Source organism: Seriola aureovittata, chromosome 2 (genome assembly GCF_021018895.1).
Source record: "Seriola aureovittata isolate HTS-2021-v1 ecotype China chromosome 2, ASM2101889v1, whole genome shotgun sequence".
Lineage (NCBI taxonomy): Eukaryota > Metazoa > Chordata > Actinopteri > Carangiformes > Carangidae > Seriola > Seriola aureovittata.
In genome coordinates, this window is record NC_079365.1 from 25074604 (window position 1) to 25096697 (window position 22094).

A 22094-nucleotide genomic window follows, 5' to 3' on the forward strand; every position below is an offset into this window, starting at 1 on the left:
TCCCTATATCAAGAGCGATGTTACCATATGTGTCACCTACAAGAGGATATATTATTATGACATATATACATCCTCTGGATATATTAATATATAAATATATAACATGTATGATATTAGTCATAGTAAAATGCAACTTTATCAAAACAACATGCTTATTAAAATTATACATGTTTGTATATATGATTTTCTTAATAATTTCTTATTGAATTTAAACATAAATGTCTATCTTTTATATTTACATCTATAATATGAACATATACTGACAGGCTTTGGGATGGATATATATTTACATAATATATGTCTATAGTATAAACAGACATACTAAAAATACATGTGTCTATTACATATTTATTACATTTATAGACTATACTTGAAATACATATATGATTGTACTTCATATGTACATGTATGTACATATATAGAAATTGAACACATGAACATATATTACATTTGCATATAGGCATTACTGAATGTAAATCCAGATCTTATATGTTAATAAACTGTTTGGCTGACAACATTAAAAATCTCTTTCTTTTGGAGGGGTGGCGGGGTTGTTGCATTCCTACTAGTGTTAAACCTATGCCCTTGATGATACAGACATTTTTATAATTGGCAGATTAATTGATAATGTATTGACAATAATGGTTAGTTGCAGTGCTAACTAACACATATACAGAAGTAAGTACTGTAGATGTTCCCTGTGACATGTAACACTAAAGAATAGGCTACAACTCTTTGATCGCTGAGGTCATGTCTTTGTTTTTGGTTTCTTGCAGCCTGAGTGGAGTTTACAGTCATGTCATATCTCAGGTGTATTTCAGGTGCATACTGTAAACAAGATCCCATATTTCCATAATAAACCCTGGTATCAGTGGCAGGATGTCAGGTGATAGGCAGGTGTATAAAAGCATCATCTGTGTGGTGAGAAGTGAATGATCACAGAGTTGATAAAACTGTAAACTTGTCTAACACCCTTGAAAGTCCTAACTGGGGCGTCAGTTTGTAGTCACTACATTTACTCAAAAGTAGCACACACGCACACACACACACACACACACACACACACACACACACACACACACACACACACACACACACACACACACACACACACAAAACAAGGACTGCAAACAGATGGCAGTTTTCTAGACTGGTTTCACATCTCCCACTCACACAGGCTGTTGTATCATTTCGTATTTAGTCACATCTACAAACGCTTTTCCTGTAAAAATGAGGTGTATTAAACAGAGTGTGATCAAACGAGGCTCTAGTTTGGGGAATTAGATCTATAACATTAACATTAACATAACGGCTAAACACAAGCAGTGATATCACACGCTGAAATTACCCTCTTCCGTACGTTGTCCAGGGACATCCTGGAGCCTCCCTCTGGGGGTCCCGGCTCGTCCCTGAACCCTACCTTGGGTACCTCAGCGTCCACACGCACGCACGCACGCACGTACAGAAGGGCGGTGCAAAGCGGCGTGCAACAACAACAGCGGCGGCAGCCCGCCTTGTGCGTTGTGCGTTGTGCGTTGCGTTGCGTGCAGCTTGTGCGCATGTTTTGGTGTTTGGATGGTGTAGCGGTGCAGGTTAGAGTCATTGCATGGGGTTGATGTCCAGCTGAAGGAACCAAGCGAGGATCTATAAGACAAAAGCGTTCAGAGGGATTTAGATCGGAGATACCCACACGTCAGGTGACACCATGAGCAAAGTGCAGGGTGGGATGAAATGTGTGAAATATCTGCTTTTTATCTTCAACTTCATCTTCTGGGTAAGTCCGCGCCAGCAACGGTTCGCATGGAAACAAGGGCTTTGCTATTTTAAAATCACCCTAATGTCTAACAGCCCGATTATCTTATTATAATCAGTTTATCATTCATTTATTATTATTAATTTGAAGTGATTATTGTATCATTATTATTGTACTGTTTACTTGCTCAACATCCTGCAGGTTAACAGTCTGTCCAGCCCTTTGACATTATTATATGGTTTTTAATTAACCATTGAACTGGGGAGTGGTGCTGATAATGTGACCGTGCAGATTGCCTCTATCCACCTGCTCTGTTCATATCACTCTCCGCTTCACACTATTCTCCTTCGCTAGACTGTCCATTTGAATTCTACTATCAGTCATCCTCGTTTCGTTTAAGTCCATTATGACGCCTCATTACAGCTCTTAGCGTCCTCTGTCTATGAAATGTTTTTTTTAATAATGAATGAGGAAATCAAATAAGAGCCTGAAAGCCACTCAACCTTTAACACTGGTTTGATTTATAGAGTAATGTAATGTACTTTTCCAACACACCCACCGTTCAGATCCTCTCCCCTGATTGTGGCATTGTGCTGTGACTTTCCTCCTGCAGGTCTGGGAGTGTGTGCAGGGTGTTTTGGGTTTTTTTCACACACACAGGGTTAATCTGCTTTGGGTGCATTATGGAAGATTTTGTCTTGGTTCTGTAGATCAGCTCAGATAGTGTTACCTGTGGCTCCAGCTGCAGCAGATGTGGCTGCTGCACTTTCATGTTTGCTGCGCATTGACTTGTCCTGTTATTATGTGTTTAGATGATGGGTGTTAACTTTTGGTAAAGGTGGATTATAGAAGTGGGTTTGAACCTTTTTTGGCTCCTAAAACAAAGCTACTGTGCTGTTTGTCTACTTGTGACGCCGTCTCACAGGTTTCCAGACTGTGGACACATGCAAATGAAGAGCAAAACGATATTCTTCCTTCTCAGATTGCCTTATTTGAATCATTTTAAGAGGCCCAAAGAAGTTTAAAAAGTCAGTAGTCCGCAAAGAAAAAGCTTTAAAAAGCGTGAAAATGTAGACAGGTTCGTGTAGCAGTCTCTTGTTCAGGTTTCAACAACCCCTCAAATGCATCTTGCAACTCCCAGGTAGATTACACACATTAGTTTTTATGAAAGCAGTAAATGAAAGATGCTGTCAGGGCTGTAAATAACAATCCTTGATTCATCTTCTAGTCGATAAAATAGAAAATTGTGAGAAATGTTCATCACAATTTGCAAAATTGACAACAGTCCAACACCAAAAGATTTTCATCTTACTATCACATAAAACAAACAAAAGCAGCAGATGCTCACAGCTGACAAGCCGGAGCTGAATAATGTTTGGCAATAGGTTGAAAGATGACTTCAGCGATTAACTGATTGTCAAAGTGGCAGATCAATTATTCTGTTGATCAGTTAAACGTTTCAGCTGCTAACTGCCAACTGGAAGCTGATGTTTTACTGCTAAATGATACAGTACGTATGGATCTGAGCGGCTGCACTGACTCGTTTGTGCTCTGTTGGACCATTACTTGTGTCTCTGAAACAGACAGCGGCCTCTTTGTTGAACAGTTTTGGGAGTGAAAGCGGAGCTGTTGTGGTCGGAGCCAAAAGGAGCGTACAGTACGCTGTCATTTTGGGGTGCCGAGCCAAACAAGCAGGCAGCCAGTGCCATTGTGAGTTACATCACCCAGGCACTGTGAGGCTGGCACAGCCTGTGGCTGAAATGCACCATGGGAGATGGACCACTGATGCTGATGGTGATGCTGGCGTTCAGATGTGACACTTTGATGGCCCATATGGAAACAAAGTGTTGTGTTCCTTTTTCAGTGGGTTTTATTCTCCCTGTAGTTCACTGACAGCAGATCTTTCTCTTCTCCAGGCTGAATGAACAGAAAAAAACAAGCCAGGAAAAGCATCATAGACCAGACAAACTGGTTTGGTTATAGATGTGATTTATATGTTTCTTAGAGTTCACACTTGATTACCAAAGCTCAATACTAGCACTGTAAGACAACAACATATGGGTTGTATTTTTCTTTTTTTCTTCTTTCAGCACTACACACTAACAGACCTATACACATTTAGTATTAAAAACCCTTTGTCTGTCTTTTAATTAAATATAACAGTGGTGGTTTAAACCAAATCATGTGTGATAGGTGTGTGTAGAAGGTCAGAGGGATGAGCTTTCTCAGTGACACCTTGGTCTCAGTTGATTGTTTATTTCTGGTAAAGACTGCCCAGGGAGTAATGACAAACTCATCAGCCACATCACATCTGAGATTCTGTTTTAGTCTATAGTCAAACATATGACCATGAAAAATGAGATTAGTAAATGGGGTATTATCTTATACTGGGAGGATAGTGGGCTTAAAGTGAAAGTAAAAGTAAAAGTTTTGAACAGAAATATTAGGCACCCTGCGATCTGTTTGAGAGCCTAAACATGTCTCAGATTCTTTGACTGTTTTTGAAAAACCTTTAATATTTCTGGTTTGTTTAAACTGGTTTGTGTAAACTGAGGGGGGGGGGCAGTGAGCATCAAGAGCCGCTTTTCAGATGAGACAAGGACAACAGTGCCACCTGTAGAATCTTAATCAGCTGAAGATCCAAAGACAAAAACATGTTTTAAACTGTGGAGTGATGTCTGGGCAAACATGACAAAGGTGTCACTTAAAGCCTGAAAAAACAGGTTTTTAAAAAAGAATGTGTATTGTTTATTCTGCAAAAGTGTGTGAGCATGACATGAATGTTGTTTAATAATTCCTCATCCCTCAGCTGTCAGGCTTGTTGGTGCTGGCTGTGGGACTCTGGCTCAGGTTTGACCCAGAAACAGTGGAGCTCTTGACAGACGATGGCGCCCCCGACACCTTCTTTATAGGTAGGTCACAATTCCTGCAGGCTCCGCTCACACCTCACCTTACATCTGCATATCATAAACTGTGACCCGAGATATCTCGATGGACAGTCTTTATTTAGTGAATTAATTTAAATAAATGTATAGTGTCAGTTCAGTGGGGATCCACGCCTTTGTGGGTGTTAGCTATTTAAGTACTATAAAGAGGGAGTAAGTCACCTGGATTTATCCAGCTCCAATTTGATTTATATGGAAGAATTTGAATGCTATAGTGCTGATTCATTTCCTTTAAAGTGTAATATACAAAAGATAATTACATTTTCAGGTGTAAATTTTATATACGCCCCCCAAATGAGTCTCCTCTACAGGGCAACACCAGACCTGATGGCATCAAGGTTTATGGTGCGTCGTAATGATCATGATATAATCAGCTCTTGTTATCCTCCCGGGGGGATTCCTCGCCACCATTTTAACTGAAGAACCTTTCAGGGGCCGCAGCTGTTACTGAACAACGATGAACGTTTAACAGGCGCATTTTATCTTCTGTTTCATCACTTCCTCTGCACGATGCATGAGTGAAACTCTGAGCGGCGTCAGTCATCGTTTATATCCTCAGTTATTGGGCCTGTTTAAGTGGAAAGTGTTTTCCATTTCAAATCCTCAGACGTGTTCCTTTGTCCCGAAAGTGGGCACTGATGGTGCTGCGTGCGGGAGGGGAAGTGAAAGCAGAAAGGTCAAATCATTATTGAAAAGTGCCATTAGTGTTAGCGGTCTGGTTTATGGGTTTATTGGTGATCCATCAGACGTACACAAATGGTGACAAAAAACCAGAGCCTTTAGCTGATTAATGGAGTCTCTGTCTCTGCGCTTGAAAACATCCTTGAAGAGCTTTTGACTGATAATGAATGAAGAGCCCCTTCGCAAAGCTCCCAATAAGACACACAGTGGATGGTTAAAATATATAGTAGACGAGACAAACACCCGTGAGTGTGTAGTAGCGCTGCAGGACTCCATACAATAGGCCCTGTCTCCCTCGCTGTGCGTAGGAGCAGACGATTAGAAAGGAGCCTATTCTTGTTACTCCCATTTACACCATGACCTAAAATGGTGACTTCACTTCATCAGCTCTCGGCTGTGCTTTCATGGAACTGGCTGTCTCCCTCAGGACATGAGTAACAGGTTGGGTGGGGCAGGTGACAAGAGTCTGCCCGTTAGTAGCAGTCATTATTATATCATGCAGTGGGTCCTTGTTTACAAAGAAGAAAAGCATAAAACCACATTTATGCTCTCAGAGTCAAATATTTATGCAAAGTACAGCATGTGAGATCATTTCTGTTCGGTTTGGATTAAACTGACATGCAAATCTCAACTTCTGAGATAACGTCCAACTTGGCTCACATCTTCTTTAAGTGTCACATTTACTCACATTCTTTATTACAGTAAGTAATTCTGGAGTATTTCGGTTTTTCTCCTAGTCCACACTTCTGCTCCTCCAAACTTCAGAGGCAATGATTGCCCTTTTCACTCCACTGCCTTTACTGGTCTATTTCTTGGCAAGGTGAAGTGACTTCCTGAAGTTTTGTTGTCACTATGAGGTTCACAGGAAACCGTAGCTCCCAGCCAAGAAATAAGACTGGCTCATGAATCCCACATAAAACCACAACGTGTCATTCTTACACTTCAGTTTGTGTTCAGACTGAACAAAGATATAACGTGTTGATTTGTGGGCTTTAGATTTGATCATGACCTTTGGACAGAGCCAGGCGAATGGTTTCCTCCTTGCTCCCAAACTTTATGCTAAGCTAAGCTAACCAGCTGCTGGCTGTGACATGTTAGTGTGGCATCAATCTTCTCATCTAACTCTCAGCAAGAAGCCAAATAAAGTTATTTCTCAAGATTATCATTAACTATTCTTATATATAAGATTTTACACACAAAACATTTGATCGCTTTATAACAAATGATGCACTGATATATATACAACTTCAAAATGCTGTTTACTCACTAATGCAAACAATAATCCAATCGTTTATAATTAAACACTGAAAGTGGATACTTCTACTATAGATACTTTAAATAGATTTTGCTCATTATACTTTGTGCACTTTTACTTGTGGGGGATTTCTAGGCGACAGCAGACCGCAGGAGATTACAGAGAGCAAGTTATCAATTTATCTGCTGTACATCTGATCGATCCAGCAGAGGATCCATCATCTTACAGAGGAGCCTTGGCAACAAAATAAATATCTACATTGGCTTCCTGAGCAGAACGGTGGAGTTCGGCTGTCTACACGCTCCTCTAGCAAAGAGACTAAACAGACGTGATACCATAACAGGCAAAGTGGCAGCATTCCTTTGGGTGATGCACTTTCCATTCCGTCACCTTTGTTGCTCTGTGTTCCAGCAAGTAAAAAGCCATTATGTGCATATTCACGAGATGTTTACCCTCACTAATTCGTACGGCCTCCAGCTTCCTGCCGACAGCTTTAACAAGGAGGAAGTGCAGTTGGCAGTTGTCTGCTGGATATCAGTGGTTTCACTAAGAGGAAGTGCCACAGTAAAACAGAGCATATTAAAGTGATGGAAATATCAGCAGCCAAGATCAGGTCTGTGTAGACACTTTGTATATACAGTAGAAGCTGTCCTGGCACATTATATTTTCCATTGCTAACCCAGACACTCCGCTTTGAAGCGGCGTATCCCTCGCTTCCAGCTCCCTTCAGCGCAGCAGTGGATTCACCTTCGTCTTTACCCTCCTCTTTTGTTCAACAGCAGCAAAACAACAGCTTGCATTCCCCCCATGTGGATTAATTAAATTGCTGCAGCGGTTGCTGTCTATGTCACTGATTAGGCCCTTAGCATGGACCTCAGGGGCCGGCCCGGTGTATAGTTACAGTCTAAAGGGCTCAGTAGTGAGGGCTGGGAGCCGGGGAGCAGACCGGGGAGGTGACGACATCCAGCGGCTCACAGAGGGTTAGGATGGTGAGGGATGTAGTCTAACTTTGCAGCAACCAAAACCCCTGAAAATTTGATTTGCCTTTTTACCAGACAGATGGCATCTGGTTTACAGCTTTAATCGGCAGCACCACGAATGCACAAAGTCTGAGTAATTGGAAGTAACACTAATGTATGAAAAGAGTAAACCGGAGGCCTTGTTTCTCAACAGACTCCCCAGCTCCTTCGGCTTTAATTCAGATTTAATCGTGATACTGCACACGAGTCTGCCCGTGCCTCTGAGAGGAGCATAGATGGGTAGGATTTCCAGAGATCTGTAGCTCGGCTCGCCAGCATCTTGTTTTGTTCAACACACTGACGGGAACAGACAGATGGCTGCTGCAGGTATTTATTTTCAGTGGTGTCAGTTGTTGGAACCGTCTAAACAAGCAATGATTCATCTTGAAATCAATCATTTTCTGGGTTCATACATCAATCCTAATTGAACAGGATTATTAACTGTATAAATTTTATTTATAAGTGACGACAAAATTACCAAAAAAACTATTTAAAAGTGATCAAAGGAGCAATAAGCCAAACATCAGAAAGTGGCAGGGGTTTATGTTAGAGACTTTTTGTTTCAGACTTCTTTCATCTCAACTCCAACGAGTAGGCTGATAATCAGAGTAAAATGTGGGCGGCGATTCAGAGGTTTTAGGCTACTAAAGACGTTTCCACCTACACTTCTGCTGGCAGTCAAACACAACAACAGTTCTTTTATAAATCCTTCTCACACAAAGACCTGAGAGCAGTTGCATAATGCTGCCACCCTTAGTTGGATCTGTGAACTGCAGTCATGTGACAGCACGAACACACTGTGATTAGATTCTTGTCTTCTAGTCTATTAAAGCTTAATTTCTTCTATCAGGAACATTACACGACTGGTGGATTAGTCATTTCCTCATTTATTTCTACAGAGTGACACAATTTAAAGTGCTCATCTGTCTGTCTTTCTGTCTCTCCAGCTGTGTACATCCTTCTCGGTGCAGGAGGCCTGATGATGATCGTCGGGTTCTTTGGTTGTTTTGGGGCCGTACGTGAGTCTCAGTGTCTCCTTGCGTCGGTGAGTTCAAGTACTCAGCAGTGCTGCCGCCTGTGGCGCCGTTATTCATGTTCAAACATGGAGTGAAACTAAGTTTAATGAAGATGATGATATCGTGCTGACCTTTATTTCACTAAAGGCCAACATGGATCTTTTTTTAATAATTTGCTTCTCCCATCATTGTTAATGAGGAATTGTTGGGTGAGGGGTGTGAACTTTTTCCGGCCTCTCTAGGGGAGACATGCCAGAAAAGAGCCACAGCTTTACGGGCATTTCAAAGATAAATGTTCTGTAGCACAATCCCTATAAATTCTAAGTGATACTGTTTTACTTTTTAGGTCTGTAATTTCTGAATAATTTCCAGTAAGTTTCCTAAAAAAAAGCTGTGAAGCTACAATGTGTGGTTTGGTACTAATTAGAGTTGCACTTCCAATGAATTCATTCCAGTTTTCTTGTAAGTGTAACCAAATTTTTTTTTTTTAATCACTGCACAGCAGGTGAAAACAGTGTGAAATTTGTCTGCAGGCAGAATAATGTGTCTAATAGTAAAAGAATAATGGCTGAACATTTACTTTGGTTTAAATAAACACGTTTATGCTTATTACAGCTATGATCTTGACTTTTTACTGGATATCTTAGATTCATTTATCATCCCTCATTATTTATTGCTGCAAAGTTTATTGTCACTTTGCATTTGTTGGTTTTATTTTTTATTGTTTATGATGTAAACTTGGCACACTTTTAAATGAGGGGTGCTGCATAAATGGAGCCTTTTTTCAGAGACATTCATATTCTTTCTATAAGCAGTAACAAATTATGTTCTTTCCAAGAAAGCTGTTTGGTGAACTGCTGTTTCCAAGGTCAACAATGAACTTTCAATCACAATATTAGGAAATTATTAGGAAATAACAGACCTTTGTTATTAAATGTCGCAATCTTGGTCCATTACTTTTTATTTAAAGACAGCCCCTTGCTAGAAGGAAATAATAAAGCTCTATTCTGCTCTGCAGTTCTTCGCTTGCCTTATGATAATCTTTGGTGCAGAGATTTCTGCTGGTGTGTTTGGATTCATAAACAAGGAACAGGTACAGACTTAATTACCTCATTTTTTATTGAATGTGTGACTGTAATACGTTTTCAGAACCATAAGTGAAATGATTTATTTCATTTGATCTTCTCTCAATAACAGATTGTTGAGGAAGTCCAAAAGTTTTACAGTAGCTCCATTGCTGACACCAATTCAAACAGCACTGCAATAGCTCTCATTTACCACAGAACTGTGAGTAAAACTTCCAATAGTTCTTGTAGTTGTCACAGCTGATGCCACTAGCGTCACAATTCCACTCTTCTCACTTTTTACTTTCACAGTTGAACTGTTGTGGAGGATCCACGTCCGAGTTGTCTAATGAGCTGTGTGCAGACACTCCACCTGACACCAAGGTAAACCCACGTCTGCTTTGCACTTTACACCCACATGGTGGCAGTATAGCACTTGGCCACAATTACAAGATTTGCTGCAATGTGGCTTTTTTGTTAATTCATGGCAGGATTGTCTACGTGTCTGTAATTATCAGTATGAATGGTTTGTTCATTTCTTTTAGGACTGTCTGTCTGCAATAACAGACTTCCTCAATGAAAAGCTGCATATCATCGGATACATTGGGATTGGTATCGCAGGTGTAATGGTGAGAATTTGAAAAATCTTTGAGTTAAACTTCATAAAACAGAAATAATTAAAGTTTTTGACAATTTCAGACTACTTATCCTCAAGTTGTTGATTACACTGGTTTGTGGTACTTGACACAGCCTCACATTAAGTACCACAAATACTTAAACATGTCCCAAAAAATGTGTGTGATTTCAGGTCATAGGAATGATCTTCAGTATGGTGCTGTGTTGTGCCATCAGGAACAGCAGGGAGGTTATATAGATATAGTTGAGCGCCCCCTCGTTCCCCTCCTCCATCCATCCGCCCCCACCTTCCAGACCACTACAGGCCCACCGAGCCCTTCATAATCAACCTGTCTGCAGAGGAAGGGAAACGCCAAAGTTACATTTCAATGTCATTTCTCACAGTCCAGACTGATCTGGCGGGGAGTTTTCACTGGATATCACAAATAGAGAGAGCACAATACATCCCACTCTTCCCAGTTATCCACGGGCCACACTCAACACGATACGCTGGATCATCATTATGTTCACACCTTCACCACTGAAACACCGATTTCTTTCTCCGCTATTTTCCATAACACAAGCTCAGCTTTTGGCAGGACTCTGTGACATTCCCTGGTTATAACATCCTGTCGTTACACTGCCGGCGCTGTTGCTGCTGCTGCACTGTAGCCACAACACAGTACATGAAGCCTTCTTTGACACACGAATGTTGTGACTGAGGAGTACGTGCTGTAAATATGGACCCCTATTTTATGCATCTGCTGTTAACATTATTTATTCTGTGCCCTTTGTAGTCCTTTTTATGTCATTTACAGGCCTAATGCCAATCATACTGTGTGCTTAAATGTTTTGAGGACTAGCCTACCTTTGCAGAGTAAATTCTACGTGCCTATTTAGTCACGCATCCAGCTACTCTACTATTTATCTTTTTCTTGTGATCTCTGAAGACGTACGTAAAGACTGTGCTTGCTCCCTGCCACCACTCTAAAGTATTGCTACTTTAAAGCACAATAGAGGAAATGTAGACATGATATCAACCCAAAGGGTTAGGAAGGTCTGATGATAAACTGACACTCTGTAAATTTCCAAATTCATGTAAAAGGAAACGAATAACACCACATCCTGCGCCCTTCTGGAGCAAGTGTGAACTGTAACAGTGAGCTAGTTTGCATTTTGTGTGAATTATTGTGGATGCAAACCTTGTTGGTGTGCCAATAAGATATGAATTATAGAATAATATAGCTTATGTTGTACTGTTAAACATAATAAAAAAAACATATTGTGGTGCTTTTATTGATATGTTTGGCTGTTCTCTGTTCCCTGCCTTTGAAGTGTCTGAATCATGATTTTGCTTTTTGGAAGGAGTCAGGAGAAGGTGTCAGAAGACAGCAGAGCAAAACTGTTTCATGAATGTAAATTTTGTGGTTGGTGAGGTTCCTGAACACGTCAGCGCTCCGTGTAGACTCACTGACGAGAAATGGCAGCCGTGTAGAACGGCACCACCATGCTAAAAAATGAATAGGGCAAGCAAGTTCAGGAAACTAAACCGCAAGTGTGACATACATATAGACCACAAAGGGCCCAGCCACACAGGATTCTTTTAACATGCCATTTGTTTGACAAATGTGACCTTGTGGTGAGAATATTTGTTTTTCATCGTTTTCTGTTCAAGGTCAAGAATGAACCTGTAAAGGTCAAATGTTAAATTAACTTGAGTATCAATATGCTATTCTCCAACTGTAATTTCTACATAATTACCTGTAATCATTTCTTTTTTTATACTGCCTACTAAATCATTTAAAGCATGATACTGACTGGTTTCTTTTCCACTGCACATTAAACGCTTTTGTTCCTGCCTAATATAGGGGCTGCACTGTCATTAGCTTAGCTTCAGTTTAAGGTATTAAAGTGTCTGACAAAGCAGCATAATTGTTCAAATATGTAGAAGAGACATGTAATATAGTTCACAATGTGTAGATGTTAATTATGACTTCCTCTGTAGTAGTTTAATAAAAAATAAATTAAAAAAACTTTCATGGAACGTTAGTTATTTTGTCCATCCCCTTCATGTAGATTGATAATAGTTTCCTGATTCAGTCAGTGATTCAAACACAGAACGAGTGAATTGAAGTTTTTTTGGTAATATATATATATATATATATATATATACACACACACATGCAGTATGTACAAAAAGCCATCACAAACACATCAAGTATAGTTACAGTCATTTTTCACATGATCACAGTAACAGTAATAATGCTTTTTCTGGTCAAGAGCATTGTTTTCTTCAGAGAGAGAAATGCCAGTCATCTGTGTTAAGGCATAGACCAAAAATGATCTTTTGGGAGAAATTGTATTGCATAAGTGAATCTCTTAACTGCGGTTATGTGACAAACACATAACATATATAATGTGCATGAATGCATCTCAAGTTTTTGCAAGATATTAAGATACAAAGACTGCGGTTCATAGATTACAAAACAACAGTAGGGTTAATATCAAGTATATAACAGGACGCTGGTAATGGTTTGGCAACCCGTATGGTCCCATGTCAGTAGGAAGGTTCATGATCAGTCAAATTAAACATGTACACTCACAGTTATTGAAGATTTATGTAAAAAAAAAAAACATAAAAGATCCCTTTGCAATAAATTGTGTAAATTGGGCCCATATGTCTCTCCCATTTGAAGCCTTTTTTCCCTGTTCCTTGTACTTGAAGGCTCTGTAACATGAGACAGCAGTGGAAAAGGAAGAAAAACATACAAACAGAAAGTACTACAAGCTATTGCATTCAGCAATTCAAAATAAAACTCTAGCTCACACATATAAAATAATAATAATAATAATAATAATATGAAAAGTGATAGCATGGAAGAAAACACAGAAACAGGTCTGTCTCTTTGATGGAGTGAGCTCCCCTCCCTCACAGAGGGAAACAGAACAAGACTGTCTCAGGACAAAGAAAGAATAACACTGCAACTCTGAGTCCCTCAACACAGTAAGGCTAACAGCTGAGCAAACATTGGCCACAGCCTGATGAATAAGTCATAAAAGTGTTTCAGTGCAACACAACTGTCAGACCACACACAAGATGAAATCATAGGTCTTTACACCCCGAGGCCTTTCCTTACTTTGTCAAACAAGCCTCGTGTAATTTTTATGCTGTAAACTGGTGATATCTAGCTGCCAGTTGTTTCATCATTTATGCTCAGAAGGTCCTACGCATAGCCAGCAAACTGACATGGTCTCATGCCGACAGGAGGCTCAGCGGGGAGTTGTCAAGGATGTATTCTCCAACGCCAACAAAGTACATAACCTGCGCAATACCGAACAGAGGGGCGATGACCAGAGCCCGGCAGCCAGCACCTTTCAGGAAGGCAGAAGGCCCCTCCTTCCGCATGATTTTACTGTGGAGACAAAGAGTTGTGTGTGTTTATTTATACACAAGCACAAAGGAGAGAAAAAAAAGAAAGATAGTTATGTAACAATGAATGACTCCTACTGTCTTACCTTACACAATCCACAACGCCATTGTAAGTCTCCTCACTGGACCCTTTGTTCAGTGACTGCAGTCTAGTCTTCACCACTGGAAGAGAGAGCAAATAAAATTCAGACAACACTCCAGAGCTGCCACTAACCCGACAGATCAATGACATTCTCCTCAAACCTCACCATCACAGGGGTTGACAGCCACTGCAGCAGTTGATCCCGCTGCACAGCCTGAGAGGAAAGCCCAATAGAAGGGTGATGACCCCTCGGGACTGGGTTTCCCCAGGCGGTTCAGGTTGGCAAACAATGGGAAGTAGACAATAGAAAAGGGAACATCCCTGAAAGAAATTAAGCAAAGTGTCATTTCAGACTGAAACTCTCATCCAAAGTAACAGGTCTAACAAGTTCACACCAGAAAGCAAGAGTTTTTACCTCATTAGTGTTGCCCCTAGACCTTTGTAGAGCCCCTGGATTCCCTGGGTTTGAAGCAGTTCCTTTGCGATCTGTGTGGCTGACACAGCTCGCGGTGCTGACACCACAGTGCCAGAGTTGTAAGAGCGGCTGAGCATGGTGTTAGTGGCCACAAGCTTGGTGGGAGACATCATGACTGGTTTTTGCTGCTGGGCCACTTTGGGGGAAAGACAAAATATATATTAATGTACTCAATAACACTGGGGTTAATGTTGACGGTGAGTCAAGTAAATGATCTAAAATCGATAACATTAAATATGAAACTTATAGTCCTCTTACTGAGTCTGCCAGCATCCTGTAGCTGGATCTTGAGCATTTCCATGGGGGTAGTGACAATGACCTGGCACATGCCTGCACCACAACCTGCCAGCATCTCTTTGAACACTGTCAACCCCTTTCTGTTAACAGGTAAGAGAGATATTCAGTAAATATTCAGGAAGTAGGACACTGTATTTCTATTAAATGATTAGCTAAGATCCTTTACTCACCCATCCTTGGCAAGGTGGTGGCGAAATAAGTCATTAGCAGCCAGCTTGATGGCCTTCTCAGGGGTGACCAGTGTCAGATTTACAGCAGCACCTGAGGAAAAAAAGACACACAGTTAGCACAGAAGTCTCAATCTTTATTCTTATTAAGTCATCTACCAAAAAACATTCCCCGCCACTATCATTACAACATCAGATTGTTATTAGGCCAATGTATAGCTAATCTACACACAGACAAGACAAATTATCAATTTACAGTAGCTTCAGTAATAATGATGGAGGGGGATTATTTCAAGAGAAATTATATTAAAAACATCTGTTTCAGAAGGAAACTGAGAAACAAGCAAAAAACAAGATGGGAGAAGAAACGAGGAGGGTAATGAATATCAGAGGAAGATGCAACGCAAACAAAGTTTATGAAGTACAGTGAGTCAGTTTATAATAACAGGGCCCACTTTGTGTGGAGAAAACTTTCAGAAAAGTTATGTCTACAGAAAGGCTAAAAATCAGTAAACAACAGAAATGCAGAGATGTTAGTGAAAGGACAGACAGAACCCCAGGCTATGTACTGTGTGCACTGACTTTGGGCAAACTTAAAAACAAATCTGTGGGACCATCTCAAACAAAACATCTTATTAGTTCACCACAGATTCATTTGCAAGATCAACCAAAGTCTTAAAAGAGCACAATCCATAGTCTAGAAAATGAGGATCCACGACAAAAATAAATAAAAAAATTGACAGGACAGTGAAGAGACAGCCGAGTAAGTTATTGAAAGGTAGTCAAATTACAGAACAAATAGATGGCAAAACAAAAACTTGTGCCTATAGTTTTAAATAGAGCAATATTGTAAGAACCATTTAATGATTTGCCTCCAGCGTGGCTGCGCCTTATCGGCTAGCCTTCAATATCCCAGGGGGACCCAAGTCTGTAATATGAAAAACACAGATGCAAACAAACAGCATTCCTCACACAAGCAGAGACTCAGACTAAAAGGTCTCCATTTTCTTTATATTACACTATGTCCACAAGATTTTACTTTTCTAAATCAAGACAGGACATGAATTTTCCTACTGACTGCATGTATGTTATTAAAAAATTAAAAAAAAAAACACCACAGCTTAAAGCTACAAATCCACTTTGCATGAGAACAGCTTTGGCTACTTCTCCCTTACAATTTATTCCAATTTATAACCATATTTTTCAGTAAATCAAGCATCCCAGACACTGAACATACTCTGTATCTGAACCCTAAGTAAAGATTAGGAGTACCCAGCAGTAATCATATCAACCTCACCACAGACAGATCTTACCCTCACCTACAGTTAATCCTCCTCTACATGTTCTAGACTATTGGTTCTTAACATTCAGACATGTATAAGTCTTACCTCTGTACATGCCAAAGTAGCCTTCTGATCGAACTGTCTTGACAAGGCAGTCCATCCTATAGAACAAGAAAGCAAAGGAATATTATTGGTGTGAACCACACAAGACCAGTTGACTGAAAAGCAAAATTCAGAGGCTTAATTATTTTAAAAAGAATTTGAGGCAAGGTATTTATCACAAAGTTCAACAAGAGGAAAAAATGACTGCTATAAGGAAACACAGATGCTGAGCTGATAAACTGAGCAGCAGATTTTCGCCTTCCAAAGGCAGTCTAAGAGATATGGACAGTCTCGTTCGATAGGAATGAGAGGAATGAATAGTCACTATGGTCCATCAAGTCAAGACTTTCCCTAATTTTACACACTCATCCTGATGCCCTCCATGTGTAATTGTGGGATTAGCAAGAATAATACTGGATTATGCACAGGCGTAGTACGTATAATGCTAAGAGATTTGGTGTTACGGTGTTACCTAGTATGTCGTGTAAAACAGTAAACAGTAGTAAGCAGCAACTAAAAATACTCACATGCTCTTGTAGACCTGCTGACCTTGTCTCTGATTCTGTAACCTGGTCTTTGCCAAGTCAATGGGGAAGACACAAGTAACCCCAACGATGCCAGCAATACCACCATTAATGAGCTTGGCTGGGAGGCTGAAAGGAGATGACAAAAAGGAGACACAAATTAGTTTTCATTATGAACCAATCAGACAGTTATTTTCTCAATTAATAATTTGTTGAACAGTGATAGCCCAAAGTGATGTCTTATCTTGTTTAGTTAAAACAACAGTCAAAAACACAAAGCCAGTTTACAATGATATTAAAAAAAAAAAAAGAGAGAGATTGTATGAGACTTACCTGATCTGCTGCTGAGACATGATGACTTTGAAATAAGTGTCGATAAGTTAAGAAGATGTAGAAATGAAGTGATGTAGATCCAAGTGTTCTTCAGTCAAATTAATAAATAAGAGTCCTAGACAGAGATAAGAAAGGAGTCGGTTACTTAGAATATATGGGCAGGGTGCAGAGTTCTGAAGAATATATACACACACAGACTCCACCCACTGCAGAGGCTTATGTAGTAGCTCAGAGTCACGGGACAATGATGTAGCAGCTCTGCTACTTTCAACATGAGTAGTACAACCCGTGGGCGTGTTGTAGTTGACATACCGGAACACCATACATGGGCATTACCGCCTTTCATACATTGTCGATGCTGATCTACAGCCGAATACACAAAGTATGTTGAAAGACATGTTGAAAGTGAAATTTAGAGGGACGTCGTGCATTGATGCAGCAATTGTCTTCCGTAAAAAATAATAAAAAAAAGATTTGTAAATAGCCTTGTCTCGCAACAGCTACTCGCTGTCTTTCTGATTCACACACGGTTGGTTAAGCTAGCAGGCCGCGTCACATAGATAACCATTCAGAACATTACCGCCCTTAAAAACGACCAAGTTGGTTATCCCGAGCAGCTTCATGACGTTAAAACAAGTACAATATTATTAATATATAATTTAAAAACTTTAACTCACCAAAAGATTGTCTTTCAGGTTGTTTTCTGGCTATTAGTTTCCGCTTTCGTGCGATGAACCGGTAGTGTCTGCAAACTGTGAGAGGAGAGAGGAAATTTCCACTCAGTTTTAACCGAGGGGGCGGGTACTGTCCGCCCACATCCACATTACCGGTGAATTACAACCAATCAGCATTTAGATCATTTGCATACCGGCACTTGATTGGCTATCTTTAGACTTCTCCTTTTTTCATTAGAGGGCAACACAGATCACTCAAATTGTTCCACCAATCACACAGCTACAAAGATGGTGAAGTGTGAAAATTGAAAGAAACCATTGTTCGGCCAGCCTTTCTTTCAAATATGGTTTAAAGTTAAAGAATGTGGGTACCAGTGCAAAAGGTTAGACATTCAAATTTGGTTTTTCCTCGGAGAGATTTGTCAAAGATCTGTGAAGCGGTAAAGACACCCTTTTTCCAAAAGGATCTTAAGCTTAATATGATCTTGGCGCTGAGCTAAGATCATTATAGCATTAAGTTCACTCTGGTAAGCCCATTGATTCCCCCGGTGGAGTGACATCATTCTATTGTGTTCTCTTCTAGTCTTTTCTATCCTATTCAGGTGCTCAAAAGTTAATCCCAGTAGTGGAAAGTAACAAAATACATTAGTAAATACAAGCACAATTTTGAGGTACTTGCATTATCTTGCATTAGGGCTACCTTGCACTTTTACACATATCAGACTGAAATATTTTTCCTTTTTTATAGTATACCACATAATTAAAATTGGCTAGTTTGACCTCTTGCAACAAAAAAACTTCTTAATGCATAAACACTATTAAAATATGTAACTTTGATAGGGGCTGCTTTACTGCATTGTAAGTAGGCCTACATTTACTTTTGATTCTGATACTGATAATAATCCCATACTTTCCCCCATATCGTTTTAATGCAGGACTTTTACAGTATTTTAAATTGTGTTATTGCTACTTTAATTTAAGGAAGGCATCTGAGGACTTCTTTCAGTACTGGTCCTGTTTCTTCCAGTCCATCGCTCAGCAGGATAAATGTGGTTGAGGAAGCTGATGAGTTTCACCCCTCTCTCATTACCCATTGTTAAGGTGTCTCTTGAGCAAGTCACTTCTTATTCTGAACTGTAACTGTATCTGCTGGGCAGGTACTCACTTGTGTGATCTTGCCAATTCATGCATATAAAGCAGGATTTCATTGAAGAGGAGACTTCATGCTCAGTGCATCCACCTTATGTGGTAAAGCATGCTGTATCGCTTGTCTAGGTTAAGTCAAGAACAAAAGGTAGCCTATTGAATTTCTCAAAAGAGATTTTTCCAGGGTCTAGTCAGATCATGTGCTATATTCGACTGAATGGGTTTCAATGACAGGTGATCACAGCACCAAGTAGCTGCATGACATGGAAAAATACAGGGCAGATGCTTCAGGCATGATGGATCCTGTTAGCATTACAACTAGTTCATCTTTTAAAGGTATGGGCACATTCCAAGGAATTAGGAACCTGTCTTTTACTGCTGCTCCATACCTGACGATGAAAGGTTATGTAACCGCAAATAGGACATATGATCTGCAAGTGCAGCTATGGCATAGGTGGCATCTCATACTTACATCAACATTGTATTCTATCCTATTTAGGTCACTGTTCCTTTTACTAACATTTAGTTATCCACTTAAGAATAGGTGAAGCCCAAAGAGGAATCAAATAATCAAGGATCATATTAGCATTCATCATAAACCTTGCTGACACCAAACGAAGAACAATAATTCAGATGAATTCTCCAGGGGTTGGACAGAAAGAATGTTTTTGCACAATTTTGTAGATGTTCAGGATCTAATAGGCTATAAGTGACATGATAAATGGTTTGTCTGTTTTATATATATGAATAAAGCCACATTGAAATTGGAACTGCTGTATGTGTTATAATGAATGTTACATTTTATTTACTGTGTACCTTTTTGACAGTATGTCTATGTTCTCTTTTTCATATGTAATCTAGCAATTATAGTGAACTGCAACAAACAAAATTATAAAAGGTATAAGTGGTCATAATGTAAATTTGTTACAGCAGTACCAATACCCATTTAGAGGGTCCAGCAGAAATGTTGTATGATGTACTTTGGCACAGTGGCTCTGTGAACTAAATGCTAACACATCTTAGTTTAGCATCTTGACTTTTTTATTGTTTACTAATTTGCAGTGAACGTGATCTACAGCTGTGGATGATGGGAATGTCATTAGTTTTGCAGGTACTTGGTCATAAAACAAAAGCACCAGTCAAATTAAGATGTTAACCTGAGGATCGTGCTAGAGGAAAGGTGAGGGAGCTATTAGCCGAAGCAATTACAGTTCAACTCAAGGCTAACATGAATATTTGAACCAATTTTCATTGCAATCCATCTAATATTTGTCGAGACATTTCACCTGAAAACCACAAATGTTATCTTCATGGTGGCGCCAAAAGGAAGGCCAGGGGAACACCAAGGCCATTAGGAGTCATTGTCCGGGGGCCATGAATGTCTGACCAAAGCTTTCCATCACATAGATGTTGAGATATGTCACATGACAAGTGAAAACTTTAACCAGCTGGGGGCACTACAGGAAAGGTCAGATGATCACCAAAGTCACCACAATGTCTGAGCAACATGGATATCTGAACTAATGGCACTCGCACTAGTTGTCAAGACATATCACTTTAAACCAGAAACGTCAACCTGCTGGAGGTGTGATTGGATCACCGCAGTCAGTAGTTGATGAGATATCTCAGTGGAGACCAAAGTGGTGGACGGACAAACCAACTGACAGACCGCCGCTGGTATCCCTGCCGTGCCACTAGCATAGCTGAAACAAATTCTCACATTTTTTCTAGTTGAATAAACACAACACAAACAAAACTGTATGGTTTGTCTGAATGAAAGAGTGATCGGTATGTGCACCACATAGCTGGTTCTCTTGGAGTGCTGATGGAAGCAAATTCCATTTCATACACTGCTTTATCCATTAGGGTATTAGCGTTTTCAAAACACCACTACACAGGGAATTTCGGCTGGGCAATTCAAACCATTGTGTCATATCAGTCTGATGATTTTAGAGTCATATCAGGTCAACTATTAATATAAAGCAAACAGCAAAATTAACCCTCCAGTTATGTGGATTTGTGGGTAAGGTTATACTAAAAAATTGCTTTTGAATAGTCATCACCTGTCAAACTATATTATATATTACATACTATATATAAATATATGTTATGGCTCTTGGGTGTTTCATTGGGGGGTTTTCCGGGCGCATCCAACTGGCAGGAGACCCCGGGGTGGACCCAGAATACAGTGGAGAGACTATGCATGTCATCTGGTTTGGGAATGTTCTGGTATCCCCCCGGAGGATCTGGAAGGGAAGAGGGATGTCTGGATTACCTTGCTTAACCTGCTGCCACCACAGCACCAACTTCGGATAAGCAGCGGAGAATGGATGGAAATATCTATTATGTACTAAATATGCTAAATATGGCACTCCTTTGCAGAGAGGTAAAAAAATTAATTATAATGAAGGTATGAACAAGAACAAAGCAAATTCTCAAATAAAATAAAGCCAATTTTAGCCTTTTCATGCATGTAGGTCAAAGGAGAATAAGCAGTATGGTATTTCATACACTCAGAGGACAAAGAAATTGGCAAAGGACTATAAATCCCTGCATGGATATAATACTCTGCCATTTGGTCAGGTGTTTGCAAGGTTAAACAAAGTATCAGGTTGTCAGAGGTTGTACAAGCTTTCTCAAGGCCGTAGAAGAAAACACGTGTAACCAGTGTCAGCATTTTATGAACTGGTTTTCTATCCAGATTTCCCCTCACAAAGTTAACTGGAACAAATCGAGCTTCTTTCACTTGTGCCCTCAAAATGCACCTCGTCCTAAAGTTGATTCAAGGGTCATAATGATGTGTGTCAGGTGATCACTCCTGTTGACTGTTAAAGTGAGGCCCTCTCTTTCTCCTTGGTCAAGAGACTTTTAAATCTTTGATATGCTGTCTTTTAGGTCACCGACTTTCTATTCTACTTTGTATCTGCTCAAAATGCGAGATACTGTCACAAGCTGCAGAGCCAACATGTAAGACAAATAAGGCTCAGCTACATCCGGTAACTGTCTAAACCTAATAAATTTTATTTATTTTTTCATCAACACAGAGACACGTTGCCATAAAAACTGTCACTAACAGAACACTATAATACAGAGAAGTGACAGAATATAATATAAGGAGATGAAGAGTGATGTCGCAGAGATCCACATGATGGACCTCTCATACATTCTCCCATTGTGAACTGTTGAGCTATTAATAAGCTCCAGCTGTCCTCCTAAATTCCCTTTGTGAATGC

The 22094-nt window shown here is 40.0% G+C and overlaps 2 protein-coding genes across 2 annotated transcripts; one reads left to right on the forward strand and one right to left on the reverse strand.

Moving 5' to 3' along the window:
* The first annotated feature begins 1460 nt into the window (after positions 1-1460).
* Positions 1461-12989, forward strand: tspan2a (tetraspanin 2a). Its single transcript, XM_056394352.1, has 8 exons — positions 1461-1774; positions 4563-4665; positions 8601-8698; positions 9688-9762; positions 9867-9956; positions 10046-10117; positions 10279-10362; positions 10542-12989. Exons 1-8 carry the CDS (start codon positions 1706-1708, stop codon positions 10605-10607), a joined length of 657 nt encoding a protein of 218 aa, XP_056250327.1. The 5' UTR covers positions 1461-1705; the 3' UTR covers positions 10608-12989.
* On the reverse strand, positions 12473-17850 carry slc25a55a (solute carrier family 25 member 55a). Its single transcript, XM_056394340.1, has 10 exons — positions 17719-17850; positions 17042-17156; positions 16712-16837; positions 16188-16243; positions 14803-14893; positions 14594-14712; positions 14276-14471; positions 14027-14181; positions 13865-13940; positions 12473-13761 (listed from the first exon to the last, which is right to left on the reverse strand). Exons 2-10 carry the CDS (start codon positions 17059-17061, stop codon positions 13602-13604), a joined length of 999 nt encoding a protein of 332 aa, XP_056250315.1. The 5' UTR covers positions 17062-17156; positions 17719-17850; the 3' UTR covers positions 12473-13601.
* Positions 17851-22094: the final 4244 nt, after the last annotated feature.